The sequence below is a fragment of the Halichondria panicea genome, chromosome 12 (assembly GCF_963675165.1).
Source record: "Halichondria panicea chromosome 12, odHalPani1.1, whole genome shotgun sequence".
In the NCBI taxonomy this organism is placed as follows: Eukaryota; Metazoa; Porifera; class Demospongiae; order Suberitida; family Halichondriidae; genus Halichondria; species Halichondria panicea.
Genome location: NC_087388.1, coordinates 238,087 through 255,287, shown reverse-complemented (window position 1 = coordinate 255,287; position 17,201 = coordinate 238,087). Strand labels below are relative to the sequence as shown.

At 41.1% G+C, this 17,201-nt stretch overlaps 5 protein-coding genes across 6 annotated transcripts; 2 read left to right on the top strand and 3 right to left on the bottom strand.

The window, feature by feature from the left end:
- Positions 1-4: 4 nt before the first annotated feature.
- LOC135344903 (isopentenyl-diphosphate Delta-isomerase 1-like) lies at positions 5-908 on the bottom strand. Its single transcript, XM_064542189.1, has 2 exons — positions 537-908; positions 5-390 (listed from the first exon to the last, which is right to left on the bottom strand). The coding sequence occupies exons 1-2, from the start codon at positions 897-899 to the stop codon at positions 64-66; spliced, it is 690 nt and encodes a 229-aa protein (XP_064398259.1). The 5' UTR covers positions 900-908; the 3' UTR covers positions 5-63.
- Positions 909-1,008: 100 nt separating this feature from the next.
- Positions 1,009-2,593, top strand: LOC135344904 (large ribosomal subunit protein eL13-like). Its single transcript, XM_064542190.1, has 4 exons — positions 1,009-1,125; positions 1,258-1,510; positions 1,844-2,017; positions 2,283-2,593. The coding sequence occupies exons 2-4, from the start codon at positions 1,265-1,267 to the stop codon at positions 2,496-2,498; spliced, it is 636 nt and encodes a 211-aa protein (XP_064398260.1). The 5' UTR covers positions 1,009-1,125; positions 1,258-1,264; the 3' UTR covers positions 2,499-2,593.
- A 156-nt stretch (positions 2,594-2,749) lies between these two features.
- Positions 2,750-8,440, top strand: LOC135345032 (tyrosine--tRNA ligase, mitochondrial-like). 2 transcript variants are annotated; one of them, XM_064542353.1, is made up of 11 exons: positions 2,750-2,900; positions 2,953-3,093; positions 3,296-3,468; positions 3,570-3,671; positions 3,733-3,847; positions 3,967-4,045; positions 4,090-4,298; positions 4,344-4,410; positions 4,663-4,863; positions 5,035-5,166; positions 5,222-8,440. In XM_064542353.1, exons 1-11 carry the CDS (start codon positions 2,784-2,786, stop codon positions 5,257-5,259), a joined length of 1,374 nt encoding a protein of 457 aa, XP_064398423.1. In that variant the 5' UTR covers positions 2,750-2,783; the 3' UTR covers positions 5,260-8,440. The 2 variants fall into 2 exon arrangements, with proteins under 2 accessions (XP_064398423.1, XP_064398424.1); XM_064542354.1 differs by lacking the exon at positions 5,222-8,440 and having other exon boundaries at positions 4,950-5,090.
- Positions 5,310-15,248, bottom strand: LOC135345030 (translin-associated factor X-interacting protein 1-like). The gene is made up of 14 exons (XM_064542352.1): positions 15,105-15,248; positions 14,438-14,954; positions 14,307-14,376; positions 14,185-14,242; positions 13,909-14,118; positions 13,670-13,781; positions 13,529-13,590; positions 13,152-13,392; positions 12,863-12,997; positions 12,607-12,723; positions 12,283-12,396; positions 11,976-12,125; positions 11,702-11,808; positions 5,310-5,613 (listed from the first exon to the last, which is right to left on the bottom strand). Exons 1-14 carry the CDS (start codon positions 15,158-15,160, stop codon positions 5,406-5,408), a joined length of 2,157 nt encoding a protein of 718 aa, XP_064398422.1. The 5' UTR covers positions 15,161-15,248; the 3' UTR covers positions 5,310-5,405.
- On the bottom strand, positions 15,228-17,199 carry LOC135345033 (divergent protein kinase domain 1C-like). The gene is made up of 5 exons (XM_064542355.1): positions 17,018-17,199; positions 16,640-16,885; positions 15,963-16,379; positions 15,615-15,818; positions 15,228-15,454 (listed from the first exon to the last, which is right to left on the bottom strand). Exons 1-5 carry the CDS (start codon positions 17,168-17,170, stop codon positions 15,263-15,265), a joined length of 1,212 nt encoding a protein of 403 aa, XP_064398425.1. The 5' UTR covers positions 17,171-17,199; the 3' UTR covers positions 15,228-15,262.
- Positions 17,200-17,201: the final 2 nt, after the last annotated feature.

Below are 17,201 nucleotides of genomic sequence, written 5' to 3'. Positions count from 1 at the left end.
CGGGCACCCTTAAAGTTTGCACAAAATAAAATAAATAAAATAAAATACATAAATAAAACAATTCTATGGTTCGATCATTCTATGAATAGTTTTCTCATCCACAAAAGAGTCCAAACAATTAAGTCCGTCCCACCACTTGAAGAGTAGACTCTCACAGATGAGCTTGAACCATGGAGTGATCTTGACCTCACCTCTGTCCCCTTGTGCTAGCAGTGCCTTCAACTCCTGAGCATCTACAAACTGGTGGCTCATGACTTCATTAGGGTTGGGGACAATCGTCACGTCTTTCTGAGCAAAGAGGATGTAGTCTATTTCATGCTCACCCCACACTGGATCAGAGGAGGCCTTGTAGTGGATTCTGGTCAGAAACTTGAGATCATCTAGTGAAATCTATGGGAGGAGATAAAAACAAGAGTAGATAAGTATAGATTTATGGCCTAACACATTGGCTAATCACTTAACTATTTTGCCTTCTGTAATCGTAGACATATTATGAAGGCTGGTATAGTGATATAAATACAACCTTATATACATACCTCCTCTTGTGGAATTCCCAGCTCCTGCTCCAACTTCCGTCGTGCAGCATTTCTCACTCCAATAAAATCCTTTTCTTGAAGCTCTTCAGGTCTGTAGAGTGGGTGACTGCAACAAGTGTTTGTGAAACATTCGGGGAAAGTAATTTTTGCTTTCGATCGCTGTTGCAGTAATAACTTCCCCTCAGAGTTGAACAGAAACACACTAAAAGCACGGTGCAATTTTCCAGCTTCTATATGGACGTTTAAGTGACAGTTTTTCTTTGTATCTGAGCCGACAACTTTGTCAGATTCATCGACAAGAATGCACTCTTCAGCAAGCAGTTGAACTTGGGTACTGTCCAGTGTGGAGGTATCCAAAGCCATCTTGGACCAGAGGTGAAGTATGCAGCTGTGAAATACTTGATAGGAGAGTAGATACTCTGTAGGAGCTGAAAATCGTGCAGTCAGAATGAGCTGATATCTCTGCTGATTGTTGCACCACGCCCACCTTTTTAGTTCCAAATAGAGCCCATTTCTTGGTGGCATGTGATACCTTGGCGAACACGTGGAACTCCTCCTTTCTCTCCCAAGAACATAGTTTTCATCGGAGGTAAGCATGATAATCTGTATGCATCACACACGTACAGCATGTCTTGCACACATTTAGTCTATAATGATACTGTAGATACATGTTTTGTAGTACCTAAATCCCCAAATTGTGTTTATTTTTACTGCAATATAGATAGATCATGGCTCCTATGCGAAACGGAGTTATTCCTAATGCCCATTTTAAGAAGCACTGGGAGCGTTGGGTTAGAACCTGGTTCAACCAGCCCGGCAAGAAGAAGACCAGACGAACCAAGCGTCTCCAGAAGGCTGCTGCTGTGTCCCCCCGGCCAGCGAGTGGTCACCTGCGGCCCGTCGTGAGGTGTCCAACCTTTAAGTATAACACCAAAGTTCGCAATGGCCGAGGCTTCACCTTAGAGGAACTAAAAGTATGTTAAATTTTGCACAAAAAGTTGCTAAAAGACCATCAATGCTCTACCGATACCGCCTGTGAGCACTACCATTATACCACCTTAGAATTAATGTTGTTAATTAAATATCACGTGACATACCGTATAGCGGGTAATTTTTGTGGGCAAGCTGACCTCCACAAAATTTTAATGTAGGCGTGGCTTATCGGAACGTATGAATGCAGTGCAGGCAACGAGACTAAACGAAATTTTTACTCACGAAAACCACTGTTTTCCAGCTAAATGAATTTTTTACCCCGCGAAAATTACCTGCTATACGTTATTAAACATGTGCTCCTACTCTTCTCTCAGGCTGCTGGTATTTCGAAAAGGAAAGCGTTGAGTATTGGCATTGCAGTGGACCACAGACGTAAAAACAGATCTCTCGAGTCACTGCAGACCAACACACAGAGACTGAAGGAGTACAAGTCCAAACTAATCCTGTTCCCTCGCAAGGCCAGTAAACCATGCCCTGGGGATGCAGATGTAAGTGAACACTTGTAGAGTTGTATACAGAAGATTGTGCATTCGTACATGTACAACAGTCGTAGGCTAGGGGAAGGTTACAGTATATACGCTTACTAAGGTAAATTAATGAAGACGGTTTATGTGCTGTATCCTAGCTTTATAGTGTACTTCAATCTGTAATTAGTAGTCCGAAGTTCACTACAAATAAGTATTGCGTGTGGCAATTAATTAGTCCTATTATCTGCTATAAATGATTAATTATTGCTTGTGTATGTGCATACAGGCTGAGACAGTCAAGATGGCCACCCAGCTGAAGGGCCCAGTGCTGCCTATCAAGAGGCAGGTGATGCGCTACAAGGCCCGGGCCATCACTGCCGATGAAAAGAAATACAGTGTGTTCTCTGCCCTGAGAGTGGCCAGAGCTGATGCCAAGTTAGTGGGAATGAGAGAGAAGAGAGCAAAACAGAAAGCAGAGGAGGAAAAGATGAAGAAGAAATAGACATTGACTTGCACAGTTTGATGATTGTTTTATCGATGTCTCTGTGTGTATGTACTTCGATCTTCCATTTTGCAAATTATAATCAGCAAAAGTAATTGTTGGCGGCCTGTATTCGGGGAGAGGGAGGGGGAAAATTAGTCTCAGAAATTATCCGCCCTTCTCAGTGGCAAAAAATGCGGCTAATTTATGAGACCAGGAGATGCAGTGTTGCAACCGCGGCTTCTAATCTTGGCAATAATATGTTCGAGGTATGACCGCGTGTTAGGCAAAATTGATGGAGAAAAAATGACACTGTGGAGGACTCCAGTGATAAAGCTGTGCAGACGTTTCCAGTCGTCAATCTCAGTTCATGAAGTATTTCAGAGTCTAAAAGAGAGAGATCTTGTACATCAGCACACAAAGTATGCCAATAATCAAACACTGCATGAGCTTTGATGATGTGTTTCTGTGCAAGATATGTGCGGAGGACGTCCCTAATGGTTGCTCTGTGTACGTTGGATTTGACCCCACAGCGGAGAGTCTACACACTGGCAACCTCATGGCTATGATGACACTGTTGCATTTCAATAGAGCAGGCTACCAGCCGATAGCTGTGGTGAGCACCATTCATGCTGTCATTATGTTACAGTATGCATTTGAATATTTAGCTATTTCACTAAAACACGATGTGTGCTATTATTTTATGCTATTTATGAGCGGTCGTTGGGCGATAAATTGTATTTCAATTATTTTGTGATTTTCTGAGTGCTCACATCAGATATAATAGTTTATAGTTTGCTCCCCCCCCCCCCCCCCAGATTGGTGGTGCTACTGGGCTGGTGGGTGACCCCAGTGGAAGGTCATCAGAGAGGGACACACTAGCTCAGGACACACTGCACACCAACTTGGAAGGAATAAAGAACGACTTGATGAGAGTCTTCAACAACGCTAAGCAACAATTCCCTGAGACTGAATGTTATAAGGAACTCATGTAAGACTATCGTGACAACAGTATTATGTGTGTATAGTTCTAACAGGCCCATTATTATGTTATCTTTTTAACTTTGTGTGGATGTTCTCTTTTGTGTGCAGTGTGCTGAACAATGCATCATGGTGGAATCAAGTGAGTGGAGTTGGTTTTGTGGCAGACATAGCCAGAGAGGTCAGACTATCAACACTGCTCAACAGAGACAGGTACAGTGAGAACATTCCCTCCCTCCTAACATTATCTCCATTCCTACCCCCTCTCTTATAGTGTGAAGTTGAGGCTGGGATCTGATGAGGGTATGAATTGTGCCGAGTTCCTCTATCCAGTATTTCAGGCGTATGATTTCCTACACCTCTGCAAGCACCACAACTGCAGATTACAGGCAAGGCTTATCCTTTTATTGTTTAAATGCAGTAACTTGTCAGGCTGGCTCTGCAGTATTAGTAGCTCTTGTGTTGTGTTTTTATGATTAACTTTTGATTATTGTATCCCTGTGTATAGGTGGGTGGAGCTGACCAGTTTGTTAACATCACCACGGGCTGTAAACTGGTGAGAAAAGCAACAGGACAATCCGTACATGGTAAGAAAGTACAGTAACAACCAATGTTATTACTTCTTATCCAGGTCTGACCCTTCCCTTACTGACCTCCCTATCTGGAGAGAAGCTGAGTAAGAGCACAGGCAATGCCCTCTGGCTATCTCCTCACAAAACATCACCATTCACTTTCTATCAGAGCCTTGTTAACACACCAGACCAGATTGTGGAGAGATGGCTAACATATTTCTCATTTTTGAGCAATGGGGAGATCCAAGCTATCATGAGAGAACATGAGGTCATTTATTTTTCTAAAATCTTTTTAATTACTAAACTTTTTTAGGGTGATCCAGCAAAATATGTTGCCCAGAAATGTTTGGCTGAGAATGTTACAAGACTCGTACATGGAGGTATGATAAGTACTAGAGTTGCTCTGTAACTAGAGTTCTGATGGTCCAAATTCAGGAGCTCCTCCTTCAAATTAGTATCCCAAATCCCAAATTTGTAAAAGGCCATAATTTCCTATTCAAAATAGACTAATACATCATCTAAAATGCCTATCTCTAAGTTTCAGAAAATCATAAAATTAACGTTATTGGACCAACGGGACTAAAGTTATGGCCGTTCAAATAATACTCACAACGCATGTTCCCTGTGTGCAGAGGATGGTTTAAAGAAAGCACAGAACGCAACATCTGTCATGTTTGGGAGAGAAGAGTCTACTGTGCAGCCTCTGAAGGAGCTAACTGAGAGAGACCTAGTGGCACTGTACAGTGATGCTAGCACTACGGAGATGCCCCTCTCATTAGTGGGGGAGCTGACACTGGCTGACCTGGCCATCAGGTCAGGTGCAGTGGGTAAAGGTGAGTGTGGACAATTGCCTCTAAATTTACTCAATGCAATAGTTTTGGTATTACTCATACTTATTAATTTTATGTCTCCATCCTAGCAATTGATTGTGGGAGGCTGCTGATTTGACTCTTGAATGTTAAAATTGTCCTATTATAAGGTTCATGCCCATCGTATGATTATAGTGGGTAGGAGTGTGGAGCAGCTGGTGAGGGACAGAGCACTGTGGGTGAACCTGGTCAGAGTGGCCTCCATGGAAGAGAGAGTTGACCCCAACACTCATTTACTAGCTGGCAATATCACTCTCATCAGAATAGGTAACAGCATGCGGTCTGTGTACAGTTATTTTATTTATGCCTTTCTTTACTGTAGGTAAGAAGTCAAACTTTACAATGGTGAAATGGAGATAACAAGAACAGACATTTTGTAGCTCTAAGGAAATTGACACATGACATGTATATAAATTATATACGTCGATTAATCAATATCATAATGTCATAATTATCAAACATTACAATAAGTATTTTGAATATCTGGCATTTTGAAATGAGGCTATCTACTTGCTTGTCCAATTATTAAGTCCACAATAGTTGAGTTTATCTATTAGCTGAGCTGTGCTTATAGCCACTGCTTGTGCTTCTGTTGATGTGACTTGCTCCACTGGTAGAGAGAACACTTGAGAGTAAAGTGTGTGCAGGTCTTCAGAGGGTTTGCCTGGGTCCAGCTTCCTTAGGACAGCATCCAGGTCTGACAGAGTCACATCACTGTGTGTGTGGGTGTGTGTGTGTGTGTGTGTGTGTGTGTGTGTGTGGGTGTGTGTGTGTGTGTGTGTGTGTGTGTGTGAGTGTGTGTGTGTGTGTGTGTGTGTGTGTGTGTGTGTGTGTGTGTGTGTGTGTGTGTGTGAGTGTGTGTGTGTGTGTGTGTGTGTGTGTGTGTGTGTGTGTGTGTGTGTGTGTGTGTGTGTGTGTGTGTGTGTGTGTGTGTGTGTGTGTGTGTGTGTGTGTGTGTGTGTGTGTGTGTGTGTGTGTGTGTGTGTGTGTGTGTGTGTGTGTGTGTGTGTGTGTGTGTGTGTGTTGGAGGGGTTGAAACGAAAAAATAAATTGCGAGGAACTGCCTTATCTGACCGTAGAATTGGGTAACCACCTCTCCTATTTCCTTATAATGCATTTACAAATTAAACTTATGAGACATGAATGGTTGCAGGAATAACTAATTTCAAGCTGGTAAGCTAGCTAGCTATTATTTATATTCATGCTTCTAACTATTATTATACTAATATGTAGTTTTATTTATTTGTACTTTATTACCTTCAACTCTTGTGATCTAGTCTTTACTTGCATGAATTGTGTTTTTTGGGTCTAATCTGCTGGTTTTAACTACTCTCAAGGGAGGCCAGGGGGGGGGGTTTGGGTAATTATATGTACATGTAGATGTAGTAATTGATAGAATTTGACCTGTTACATGTATGTGTCTTTCTGTGCTTTTTTAAGAAAAATGCTGTCAGCGCTGTGCCTTTTCTTTATCCTTAGTATTACTTTACATTATTACACATCCTACTATATTTATAGATTACAGTACTGTACTCATAATTAGTTATCTATGTACACATGTATGTTACTGGGGGGTGGTCATGCTGATCTGATTTCTTTAATTGACTAAAGGTACACACAACACAGAAACAGACAGAAACAGAAAAGCACACAGATGCTCGGCCTGGAGAGCCGAGAATGATGGGTTAAAGAGTCTTTAATGGTGCACCAACTCTCCCCATTCATCTGTTGCATTCAGTCACATACACATGCAACTACAGTGCTATATAACACCCAATAGTTATTGTACATCTATTCACATTGGGGCCATGCTGAATAATTATTGTAAAGCTGTAAAATGTTGAGGTCAAGCTGACATAAATTATAAGACTTATCTTCTAACTTGGACTTGATATTGGTTGCTGTGATACTTCAAGTTGGCTTTTAAAAGAAAACTTCTGAGGGGGGCTTAGGTATAAAGTACAACCCTGTATTGTCTGGGTCAGGTTTTGTGGTACATGTAGTTGATAGTGGGATTGGGGAATGTGGGTTCTTCTATGTGGTTAAACTGAAGCAAGCATACAACAAACATTAACCTCAAATTTTGGTTCTTAGAATTAGCAACAGGCATCAAATAGATAGTAGTGTGTGTGTGTGTGTGTGTGTGTGTGTGTGTGTGTGTGTGTGTGTGTGTGTGTGTGTGACTTTACCCACAAGGGTGGGGGATTGGGACCCCACCCTTGTGGGTAAAGGTCCCAATCCCCTACATGGGGAACGGTACGCGCATGCGCAATCTCAGTATCTGTTTTAGATTTTGCACAGCTATCTTTTTAAATGGATCGAGGTGTATTTACTGCAAGTCATGTGACTTAATTAAAAACACGTGGATACATTATGATAATACATTTAGTCCATGTGGAATAATTGTTCTAAGTGTAGCTATCCAGTAGTGTTCTAAAGCTTGGAGTTCTGTGAAGGACGTTGTTGCGTCAATACACTGTACTTTCAGGTTTCTGACAGAGTGATCGGTAAAGTTGAAGTGGTTGCTTATATACGTTCTTACTTTGTTGAAAATATTGCTACGATGATGATTGATTCTAGTTCGAAGCGTTTGAGTGGTGTAACCCACATACTGTTTCTTGCAATGTGAGCATGTAATTAGATATATGAGATATCTTGAATTGCAGGAAAATTGGTGTCTGATTGGATACGTTTTTTCTGATTTCGATGATCTGAAAAATCTATTACATACTAGGTGTTGACATGTTGCACAGCTCGGTTTCATACACTTACTTATTCGAGTGTGTTGTGTGAGAGTGGGAACGCTTCTTGTAATTGTGTGTTGGTGGACTTGATCAAAGGTTATTTCAGTTCTGAGCGTTTGTTCTTCGTTTAAACTGATTTTGGCCCTAACGAGTTCTTTACCGAGATTTTGGTGTTTCAGATTGATTATTCTGGGACTGGGTAATAGTAAGCCTTTGTAGTGCTGTAGTGTGACACTTTTTAGTAATTGGAAATTTGGAGGCGAGAGGCACTTGAAAATGGGTGGTCTTACTCTGGCAGGAGGTTTTTTCATTTTCCGAAGTAACTGAGGTCTTCTCTCATATGACACGGAATTGATGGTTTTGTCAATGAGGGTTTGGGGATAGTCTCGTTTTTTAAGGCGTATGCTAAGGAGCTGAGTCATGGTTTGAAACTCCTGGATGGTGGTGTTTGTGCGCACAAGTCTGGTACATTCTCCGGTAATGATGGATTTGAAGATGTGTTTCGGATGGTTTGATGTATAATGTAGGTACTGGTAGAGATTTTGTTGTTTTTGGAAGGTTTTTGTGTCTAGTTTTCGAGATTTGTGGAAGTGGGGACCTTTGTAAATTGTCATATCTAGAAACGAGACTTGTTGAGATGAGTAGGAGTATTTGTAACTTAATTTTTGGTGGGATATATTGAGTTCGGATAGGAAGCTGATTAGCGAGTTTTCATCATGCTGCCACACTATAAAAATGTCATCTATGTATCTTTTAATCAGGAGAGGTTTAGCTGGTTGTTTTTCTAAAAATCTTCTGATGATTACCGACATGAATATGTTAGCGATGGTGGGTGAGAACGGGGCTCCCATTGCTGTACCTTGTATTTGTTGGAATGTAACTGGTCCAAACTCGAAATAATTGTGATTAACGCATATTTGTAGAAGTTGGATGATTAGATTTGGGTCTAGCAGCGACGTGTACCTATGACTTAACATTTCGGTGTATATTATCTGCAGACATTCCTCTTGAGGAATGGAGGGATACAATGAGTCGACGTCAATTGCTACTAATAGCGCATTGTCGGGAATTTGTAAGTCTTCTAGAATTAGTGACAAACAAGCGGAATTTTGTAGGTAATCTTCGTACGTTTGAGCTAGGGGTTGAAGCACATGATCTAAGAGCTTACTAGCTGGCGTTAGTGGAGAATTACAGTTTGCAACTATGGGTCTGACTGGTGGCAGTTTTTTGAATTGTTTATGAATTTTCGGAATGCCGTAAAATTGTGGAATTTGGAAAATGTCTTTATTGGGGAGAACGAATCGTTTTAGCCGCTTATCGGTACTAGTGAGTGTGGTATGGTATTTTGACAGAACTTCTTGGAGTTGGTTGGTGATTTTGGTGGTGGGATACTCGGCGGTTCTTTTATATACCTTATCGTCTAGTAAGATTAGGAGGCATTGTTGGACGTAGTCTGTGGTGTCCATTATAACTACGCCTAAGTTCTTATCTGCTGGCTTAATGGTGACTCGATTTTTTTGTTTTTTGAATTTTTGTAGTGCTAAAGATTCTGCGAGTGTGACATTTGTTTTGGGCTTGAAGATTTCGTGTAACTGGTCATTGATATTATCTTTTGTGACGGAAATGTATTGTTCGACATTTCTGTATCCACTATTGTATGTATCATTAAAAGAAGAGTATGTGGTTGTTGGTAGGAATCGCATTGGTCTATGTACTTTTTCTGTCGTTGTGGGTATACCACTTTTTACTGGTTTCGGCGTGCGATAATATATAGAGTTAGTGTATATTCTTCTAAGTGACTTTGAGTATTCGTTAAACTCTCGTAACAGTTGTAATTTAGGTTCCGTACTACATAAGTTTTTGGTGGGTGCGAAGCTTAGGCCTTTATTTAGTAATTGTGATTCGGCAGTGGTGAGGGTGAGTGAGCTCAGATTGTGGACGCACCTGGTGGGTTGTGTTTCGGTTGGGGGCCTTCCCATAAAAAAGGAGTTTGTGATGTTTTGGGAATTTTTTGGGCTATTGGGTGTTGAGACATTTCTCTACACCGTTTTCTGCGAGTATTGCGTTTCGCACCGAGAGAAAGCCTTGGCGGCCGATGTTTTTTATTTAGTCTGATTTGCAACTCAGGTGTGGGGACGTGTCCGTGGATCTTGTTTTCTTTTAGGAATTTTCTGTATTGTATTTGGATATCTGTGTCACGTATTTCAAATTTAAGTAAATCTCGTTCTGTGTCATTCACAAGAGATTCTAGTGCCGTCTTTGTTTGGGCCAAACTCTGGTTGTTGCTGGTTATTACTGCTTCTAGATATTTTGTGAAGATGTGGGAGTATTCTGATAGAAATTGTTGATGGAAAGTGTCGTTTTCGCAGGTTAAGTTAGGTTTCGGTATGAATTCTTCCGGGATCGCTCCTAATTTCAGTTGGTTTTGCCTTTGAATGTTTTCCTCTAGGATAGAGACAGCTGAGCGAAGTTTCTGATACTGAGCCGATTTGGCTTTTAGGAATTCTTTAGCTTGTTTATTCATGGCTGTGAAAACATTTAAGTGTTGAAATTCAGTATGTATATAGCCGATATTCAAGTAGCCATTCAGTCTCTTCAAATTAATTGGTTTTCAGTTAAATAAATTTCAGTTAAATAACCTAGGGTTGTGAGAAGTGGACCACATAAACTAAGGGCAGTGACTTCATATCGAAACCAGATTCCTCGACTGAGCCCGAAACGAGAGGCCCAGCCACATAAGGCGCAATGCCAGAGGGCATAGACCCAACGCCACAGACTCAGCCCCGTACTCGAGGAGCACGTGTGTGTTGGAGGGGTTGAAACGAAAAAATAAATTGCGAGGAACTGCCTTATCTGACCGTAGAATTGGGTAACCACCTCTCCTATTTCCTTATAATGCATTTACAAATTAAACTTATGAGACATGAATGGTTGCAGGAATAACTAATTTCAAGCTGGTAAGCTAGCTAGCTATTATTTATATTCATGCTTCTAACTATTATTATACTAATATGTAGTTTTATTTATTTGTACTTTATTACCTTCAACTCTTGTGATCTAGTCTTTACTTGCATGAATTGTGTTTTTTGGGTCTAATCTGCTGGTTTTAACTACTCTCAAGGGAGGCCAGGGGGGGGGGTTTGGGTAATTATATGTACATGTAGATGTAGTAATTGATAGAATTTGACCTGTTACATGTATGTGTCTTTCTGTGCTTTTTTAAGAAAAATGCTGTCAGCGCTGTGCCTTTTCTTTATCCTTAGTATTACTTTACATTATTACACATCCTACTATATTTATAGATTACAGTACTGTACTCATAATTAGTTATCTATGTACACATGTATGTTACTGGGGGGTGGTCATGCTGATCTGATTTCTTTAATTGACTAAAGGTACACACAACACAGAAACAGACAGAAACAGAAAAGCACACAGATGCTCGGCCTGGAGAGCCGAGAATGATGGGTTAAAGAGTCTTTAATGGTGCACCAACTCTCCCCATTCATCTGTTGCATTCAGTCACATACACATGCAACTACAGTGCTATATAACACCCAATAGTTATTGTACATCTATTCACATTGGGGCCATGCTGAATAATTATTGTAAAGCTGTAAAATGTTGAGGTCAAGCTGACATAAATTATAAGACTTATCTTCTAACTTGGACTTGATATTGGTTGCTGTGATACTTCAAGTTGGCTTTTAAAAGAAAACTTCTGAGGGGGGCTTAGGTATAAAGTACAACCCTGTATTGTCTGGGTCAGGTTTTGTGGTACATGTAGTTGATAGTGGGATTGGGGAATGTGGGTTCTTCTATGTGGTTAAACTGAAGCAAGCATACAACAAACATTAACCTCAAATTTTGGTTCTTAGAATTAGCAACAGGCATCAAATAGATAGTAGTGTGTGTGTGTGTGTGTGTGTGTGTGTGTGTGTGTGTGTGTGTGTGTGTGTGTGTGTGTGTGTGTGTGTGTGTGTGTGTGGGAGTAAATTATATACGTAAATTACAAAAAAAAAAAAAACATTTTGCATAGCATAAACGTATGTTAGTACCTCTTCTCAGTGAAGGCCTGCATGACCTCCCCCACAAACAACTTGCTGGCTCTCCTCTCTTGTTCCAGGAGCAGCAGAACAAATTCACTTGGTCCACCCTCACTGTCCTGTGCAATAAAATTATAAAAAATAGCTAGTACACACACACACATGACCTCTATAAAAATGGGAGCTAATACCCTCAAGCTGCATGTTTCATAGTCTTAGTTCAAGGAAGCGACTACCACTGTACGCTGTATATACATGTATGGGAGTATGCTCTTAACCTACGTACTGGTGATAGCAGCTTGATGTAATCAATGGTCCCAGGCTGCACCGTGGCCAGGTTGGTGGCAGTGGTGAGTAGTGCCTGCAACTGCTCCTCTGAGCTACCACTTAGTTGACTGCCCAATACTTGCTTGAGGGTGTCCTCAGTTATCATTTTCTGTATACATATAATTTATATGATCAGCTATAGTAGTAAAGCATGCCTAATGAATCGCAGATATAATTATGATGTTTAGTTGAGTATTTTCACCACTTTTTTTTTTTTAGTGTATGTATGGGGGGCCAATCTAATTTGATATGACCATTGATGTCACCTCTTGTGTGTGGTGCTCCTGCAGAGCCTCAGTGAGCAGTGTCTGTGTGGTCAGCCAGTCATGGAACACACTCTCACTCAGCTCACCACCCACTATCTGGCCAAACAGTTGAACCTGTATACAACAACTAGCGTAAGTAGACCATTCTCAATACTGTAACACAGTGAATGCAAGCAGCTATAATTTATGGACTATTTTGCAGATGGCAAATTTGGTGATTTTTATGTGAAAACCGTGGGTCTATCTGGAAGGCCCATTTGTTCCAAAAAATTGGGAATTACTGGAGCCAATATTATATGTGTTTGTGGCCTGCCTGACTGGTACCTGTGGTTCATGTGCCAGTCGTGATACAGCGTCCTGCAGGTTATAGCCGTCCTCCAGAGCAAGGCTCTCATCATTGTCATTATGTGAGAGGAGATATTCGTACAGTGATTCATCCAGCTGCCGTGTGTGTGTGTGTGTGTACATGTACTGACACAAGCTGAATATGCAAGTACATAGGACATGCCATGTCTTATTACGATAACACTTAGGGTTAGTAGTGGAGTTGCCCACTAGCTGCAATGTTGCTATATCTTACCGGCTGCTCTTGTTGTGTGGTGAGCCTGTGATGCCAGAAACCACTCATGAGTTTGTTAGCCTCCCCTCGCGTTATGTGTCGATTCCTCACTTTGCCTTCAACCCTCAAATACCTCGGCACGTTATCACCCATACCCTGAATAAAACAAAATTAACAGAACTGTGCATTTCAATAGCCAATCCAATTGTGTATTACTATACAAGGGTTCTGAATCTACCACATGTACTACACTCCCCTATAATACTACCTTGCAATACATACATACCTAGAGCTGCATGTACACACTTACCTGTCCTTGCAATGTGTCCTGCTTAGTGATCTCAGAAACATCCACTCCAGCGATGTTAGCCAGTAACACGTCCACCTTACGATCACTAGACCTCCCTGCAGATAGCTCCTCCCATGTCTCCAGGTAGCCAGTGCAACGGTCCCAATCAGGCCGCGGGGTAGCACTCCTCTTAAGCTGAGACAGCTCCTCTTCGAGCTCCTGGGTTTGACTCACAGTGTCTTTGTGAACAGACTGAAGAGTGCTGTAATAGAGTATACAATACAGTAGACTGTATAAGACCTCAACATAGTAAAGGACAAACTTACTTCTGAACAAAGGCCAAATTGGCTGTTCCATTATTGTAGTGCATATGAGAACTAATTACAATCTTAGCTTACCCATGCTCCACCATCAAAATTCCGTGATCGTTCTTCAAAGCATCCAATTCAGTTTCAAGAGTCTATTACAATAAAATGAATGTGATAATCACGCGCGCGCACACACACACACACACACACACACACACACACAACCCTGACCTTGCATGATGTCTCCATCATTTCAAAGTCCCTCCTTGGTACCACGTCACCATAGTCAGCCAGCATGACATTGATACGCTGGTTGGCACCTCTCAAATCCTCTCGAGCACGACTATAAAATCATAACAAAGAAGCATAAAAAGCTGTTATTATAATTATAACAACAGTTGTTGTGTTAACCATTTCTTTTAGCTAATCATCTGGCCATAAATTGAACAGCATCCCACTGTTTGACTTACGCTAGCTTAAGCTTGAGCAGTACTGGATCTTCTCTCTCTTCTTGATTGCCCACATCCTCGCCTTTCTGCTCTGCCTGCCGAAACTTGAGCTCATTATAGTCTGATATAAGGAGCTTCCGTGCGTCGGTCTCGTAGCGATGTTTCTCATAGAGATCCTCTACTTGCTCTTGTAGCTTCTCAATTTGAGACTTGTAGGAAAGCTCCTGGTTCCTATATACAGTGATGGGTCGGGAAGTAATGATGATATTGTAAGGGATTCAATATAATTATACTCACTTCATTTCATTTATTGTCTTTTGTAGTTTTTGGTTTTCCTTCTGAACAGTTGCATCCCCTGCACAAAAAATAATATAGTAGTAATACGCATACATATGTACTATTGTATACAATAATCGCACCTAATTTTTCTTCTTCTCTGATCCTCATTATCTTTCGCTCACAATCTTCTTTGACTGTTTCCAAGTTAGCCTATAATTATTACGCAAATCAGAATAAATTACCAGAACAGAACACACAATTCTTTACTTACCTCCAGTGGTTCCAGTTCTTTGATGAGCTCTTTCTGCCATTCTACAAACAAATCGTACTCATTCTTAATAGCCGAGAGAAGCGGTTTGTATGTCTTGAAATCCTCTATCAGATATTCAAACACCTCACGATGAGCTTGCAGTCTCAAGTCACGAGGGCCATAAGCAGAACAGCCTAATAAACGCAACTCTTTGAGTAAATACGACTCCAACTGCTCCAGAAACTTTGGCTTGGGCATCACAGATAGGAGCTCTTTCTTATGATGGCCAACTTGCTCTTCTTTGAGAGAGAGATTCAGTTTGGTTGGGTTGAGTGAGTGAACGGGCCATGATTCCAACTTCCCTGGATTGTTCTCCAGGCCTGGCTGTAGGGCCGAAGGTGGAGGTAGTTTAAACTTCTCAGTACTTCCAGAGATAGAGTAGGAGGGTCCAGTGAGGCCAGTGAACGGAATAGGCCCTCTATGCTGGACTGCTTGTTGATGGGTGGACTTGAGTTTAGACTGTCTATTGTAGTCAGCTCTTGAAAATGAGATATTTGTTAGTGACATTAGATAGATACCTAGCTAGACTAGACAATAATCTAGCTTACTCTAAACTATGTGCACAGATATCTATGGGCTAGAATACTAGCTAGTGCATGGCTAAAGTAGATATATAAGGTTTTCTTACTCAATTTTCGGTAGCTTTCCAACTAGAGGGGTGGTTGCAAAAGTGACACTCTCCATAATCTACTACTATGAAAAATTGTCGTCAAGTTTCTCTAGTTTCACTGTTTTCATAGCAACAAAATAGTGGGAGGGGCTCCTTGCAAGGTAAATGAATAATAATCATAAAAATTTAATGCTGTCAGTGAGTAATGTTTGCAATTGATTTAGCAACATCCAGTCCAAGTGAGGTGATTCTGACTGGCCACACTGATCTAATAGTGTCTTGAGCTGGCCTGCAATTCTCTTCGGTGGGTTGAGTAGTAGTGCTGGTTGGTAGGAGTAGGTCCGTCGGAAAATACGAGTGCAAATTGACTATTAAAAGAGAAATAAATGCAGCAATGATTACATTAGAAATTTAAACTAACATTATAATTAAAACTCAAGACTGTTCAATACGATTATACCTCTGCACAGCAAACAGTTGTATACACCATATAAACTATAGCTAAGCTATCTGTGTGCTCTCACTCACTCTGAGATTGCTGGAGCTCAAAACACCGGAACATTGCTTCCTTCTCTGATCACACTTGACATGGCAAGCAATAAAGTCACATTCCTTATCACTGGAACACGTATTGTTCTGCTCATACTCAATTTGCATGATGAGAGAACGATCGAAGAATGAAATATCCATATCAATAGCTTTAACAATTAAACTGCCGTCCACTCTCCTTACCTGTATATGAATAGACAAAGAGAACTAATTTTCACACATTTGTCTATTTTCTGCGGGTCGAATCTAATTATTGATGCATTTCCATCGAAAAAAGTTGAATATTTAAACTCAAATTATGGAACCAATACAGTGATTGCGCCTCACCACTCCGAAGTTACTCTCTTGTATATCACAAAGGTAGACTGTTCCAAACTCAGTACGTTCCAACGTCTTCACCATTTCCAGTAAGCCCAGTGCTAGTTGAACCCTGAACTTCCAGTTTCTAACTTCAAACCAATTGGTGAGAAAACCAAGAAATGGTTCCGATGGTGAATACTGCATAGCGTATAGATTACCACACACACCCAGTAGTTCTGGTAGCGCACTGTTGCCTTTTAGAAGTTGATAGAATGAATATTCTTTGGTCTCGAGCAACATCCAGCAGGAGGTCACCTCCGCAATGGTTAGCATATTGTCTTGTCCAATGTCACACTCCTTAACCACGCGTTCAATCATCCGAGTGACTGACTGCGGATTAACTCTTGAAATTTCATAATAAATAGACGTTTGAACCACTTTAGCCTGTAGACAAATAAAATACAAGTACATGTACGTACAAAAAGTTTGCACACCTCCTGCAGACAAATACAGTGAAGCCAGTCTATAGAGGTCACCCTAGGGGTAGACCAACAGTGGCTGTAATAAAGAGATGGACAGGTCCAAACACATGCTATAGAGGCTTTGGGCCCATTAACCTGGCGGCCAGGCCGTAATTATTACGGCTAGGAGCTTACAGAGTCACCACAATAGACAGGTTTCACTGCATACATTTATTAACTAACATGCTCAATAAACTTGTCCTTGGTTATGGAGAAGTCATCTTGTGAGGACTCCATTGGTAGGAATAGTTGCTCAATACCAATATCTCCTGGTGCTGCCTTCATGATGATCCTAGTATCTCTCCACAAGGCAGTTAGGACGTGTGGTTTCACACCATGTCCAATACACCTAGAGAATTGTATATCTTGTTGAACGCAGAGTGGTGTGCACAAGCTCCCAGTCACCAGCCCTCTACTGTAGTTGGTACACTGCATAAGGTGTGTATGCGTATATTACACATTAGTAAGATAACGTGTTGTAAGGGCTTGTTTGCAGTAAATTTCACAATTTGCAATAGCTAGACTATGCAGTGACAATATAAACAGCAACTGAAAGCATACCAATTCTTCCAAGTATTGCCTGCTCTGACCATCACTGCAGCCTTCATTAGCAATGACAGCTCTTGTGAACATCCAGAAGCAGGAAAGACAGACCAGTCCCAGTAAGCTTGCAATCACCATTAGCTTTCTTCTCATCAAAGTACTGCACAGCATCTTTGGCTTGGATCCCAGCCACGCCCACCTA

Excerpts from the sequence above, each read along its gene's own strand:
- LOC135344903 (XM_064542189.1), bottom strand. The coding sequence starts at position 899 with ATGGCTTTGGATACCTCCACACTGGACAGTACCCAAGTTCAACTGCTT. Across the intron at positions 391-536 it reads TGGGAATTCCACAAGAGGAG|ATTTCACTAGATGATCTCAA; the intron begins GTATGTATATAA and ends CTCCTCCCATAG.
- LOC135344904 (XM_064542190.1), top strand. The coding sequence starts at position 1,265 with ATGGCTCCTATGCGAAACGGAGTTATTCCTAATGCCCATTTTAAGAAG. Across the intron at positions 1,511-1,843 it reads TCACCTTAGAGGAACTAAAA|GCTGCTGGTATTTCGAAAAG; the intron begins GTATGTTAAATT and ends CTCTTCTCTCAG. Across the intron at positions 2,018-2,282 it reads CATGCCCTGGGGATGCAGAT|GCTGAGACAGTCAAGATGGC; the intron begins GTAAGTGAACAC and ends ATGTGCATACAG.
- LOC135345032 (XM_064542353.1), top strand. The coding sequence starts at position 2,784 with ATGACACTGTGGAGGACTCCAGTGATAAAGCTGTGCAGACGTTTCCAG. Across the intron at positions 3,469-3,569 it reads GAATGTTATAAGGAACTCAT|TGTGCTGAACAATGCATCAT; the intron begins GTAAGACTATCG and ends TTTTGTGTGCAG. Across the intron at positions 4,046-4,089 it reads AACAGGACAATCCGTACATG|GTCTGACCCTTCCCTTACTG; the intron begins GTAAGAAAGTAC and ends CTTCTTATCCAG.
- LOC135345030 (XM_064542352.1), bottom strand. The coding sequence starts at position 15,160 with ATGGAGAGTGTCACTTTTGCAACCACCCCTCTAGTTGGAAAGCTACCG. Across the intron at positions 12,998-13,151 it reads AGGACACATTGCAAGGACAG|GGTATGGGTGATAACGTGCC; the intron begins GTAAGTGTGTAC and ends TGTTTTATTCAG. Across the intron at positions 11,809-11,975 it reads ACATCAAGCTGCTATCACCA|GACAGTGAGGGTGGACCAAG; the intron begins GTACGTAGGTTA and ends TTTATTGCACAG.
- LOC135345033 (XM_064542355.1), bottom strand. The coding sequence starts at position 17,170 with ATGCTGTGCAGTACTTTGATGAGAAGAAAGCTAATGGTGATTGCAAGC. Across the intron at positions 16,886-17,017 it reads GGCAATACTTGGAAGAATTG|TGTACCAACTACAGTAGAGG; the intron begins GTATGCTTTCAG and ends CACCTTATGCAG. Across the intron at positions 15,819-15,962 it reads AAGAGAGTAACTTCGGAGTG|GTAAGGAGAGTGGACGGCAG; the intron begins GTGAGGCGCAAT and ends ATTCATATACAG.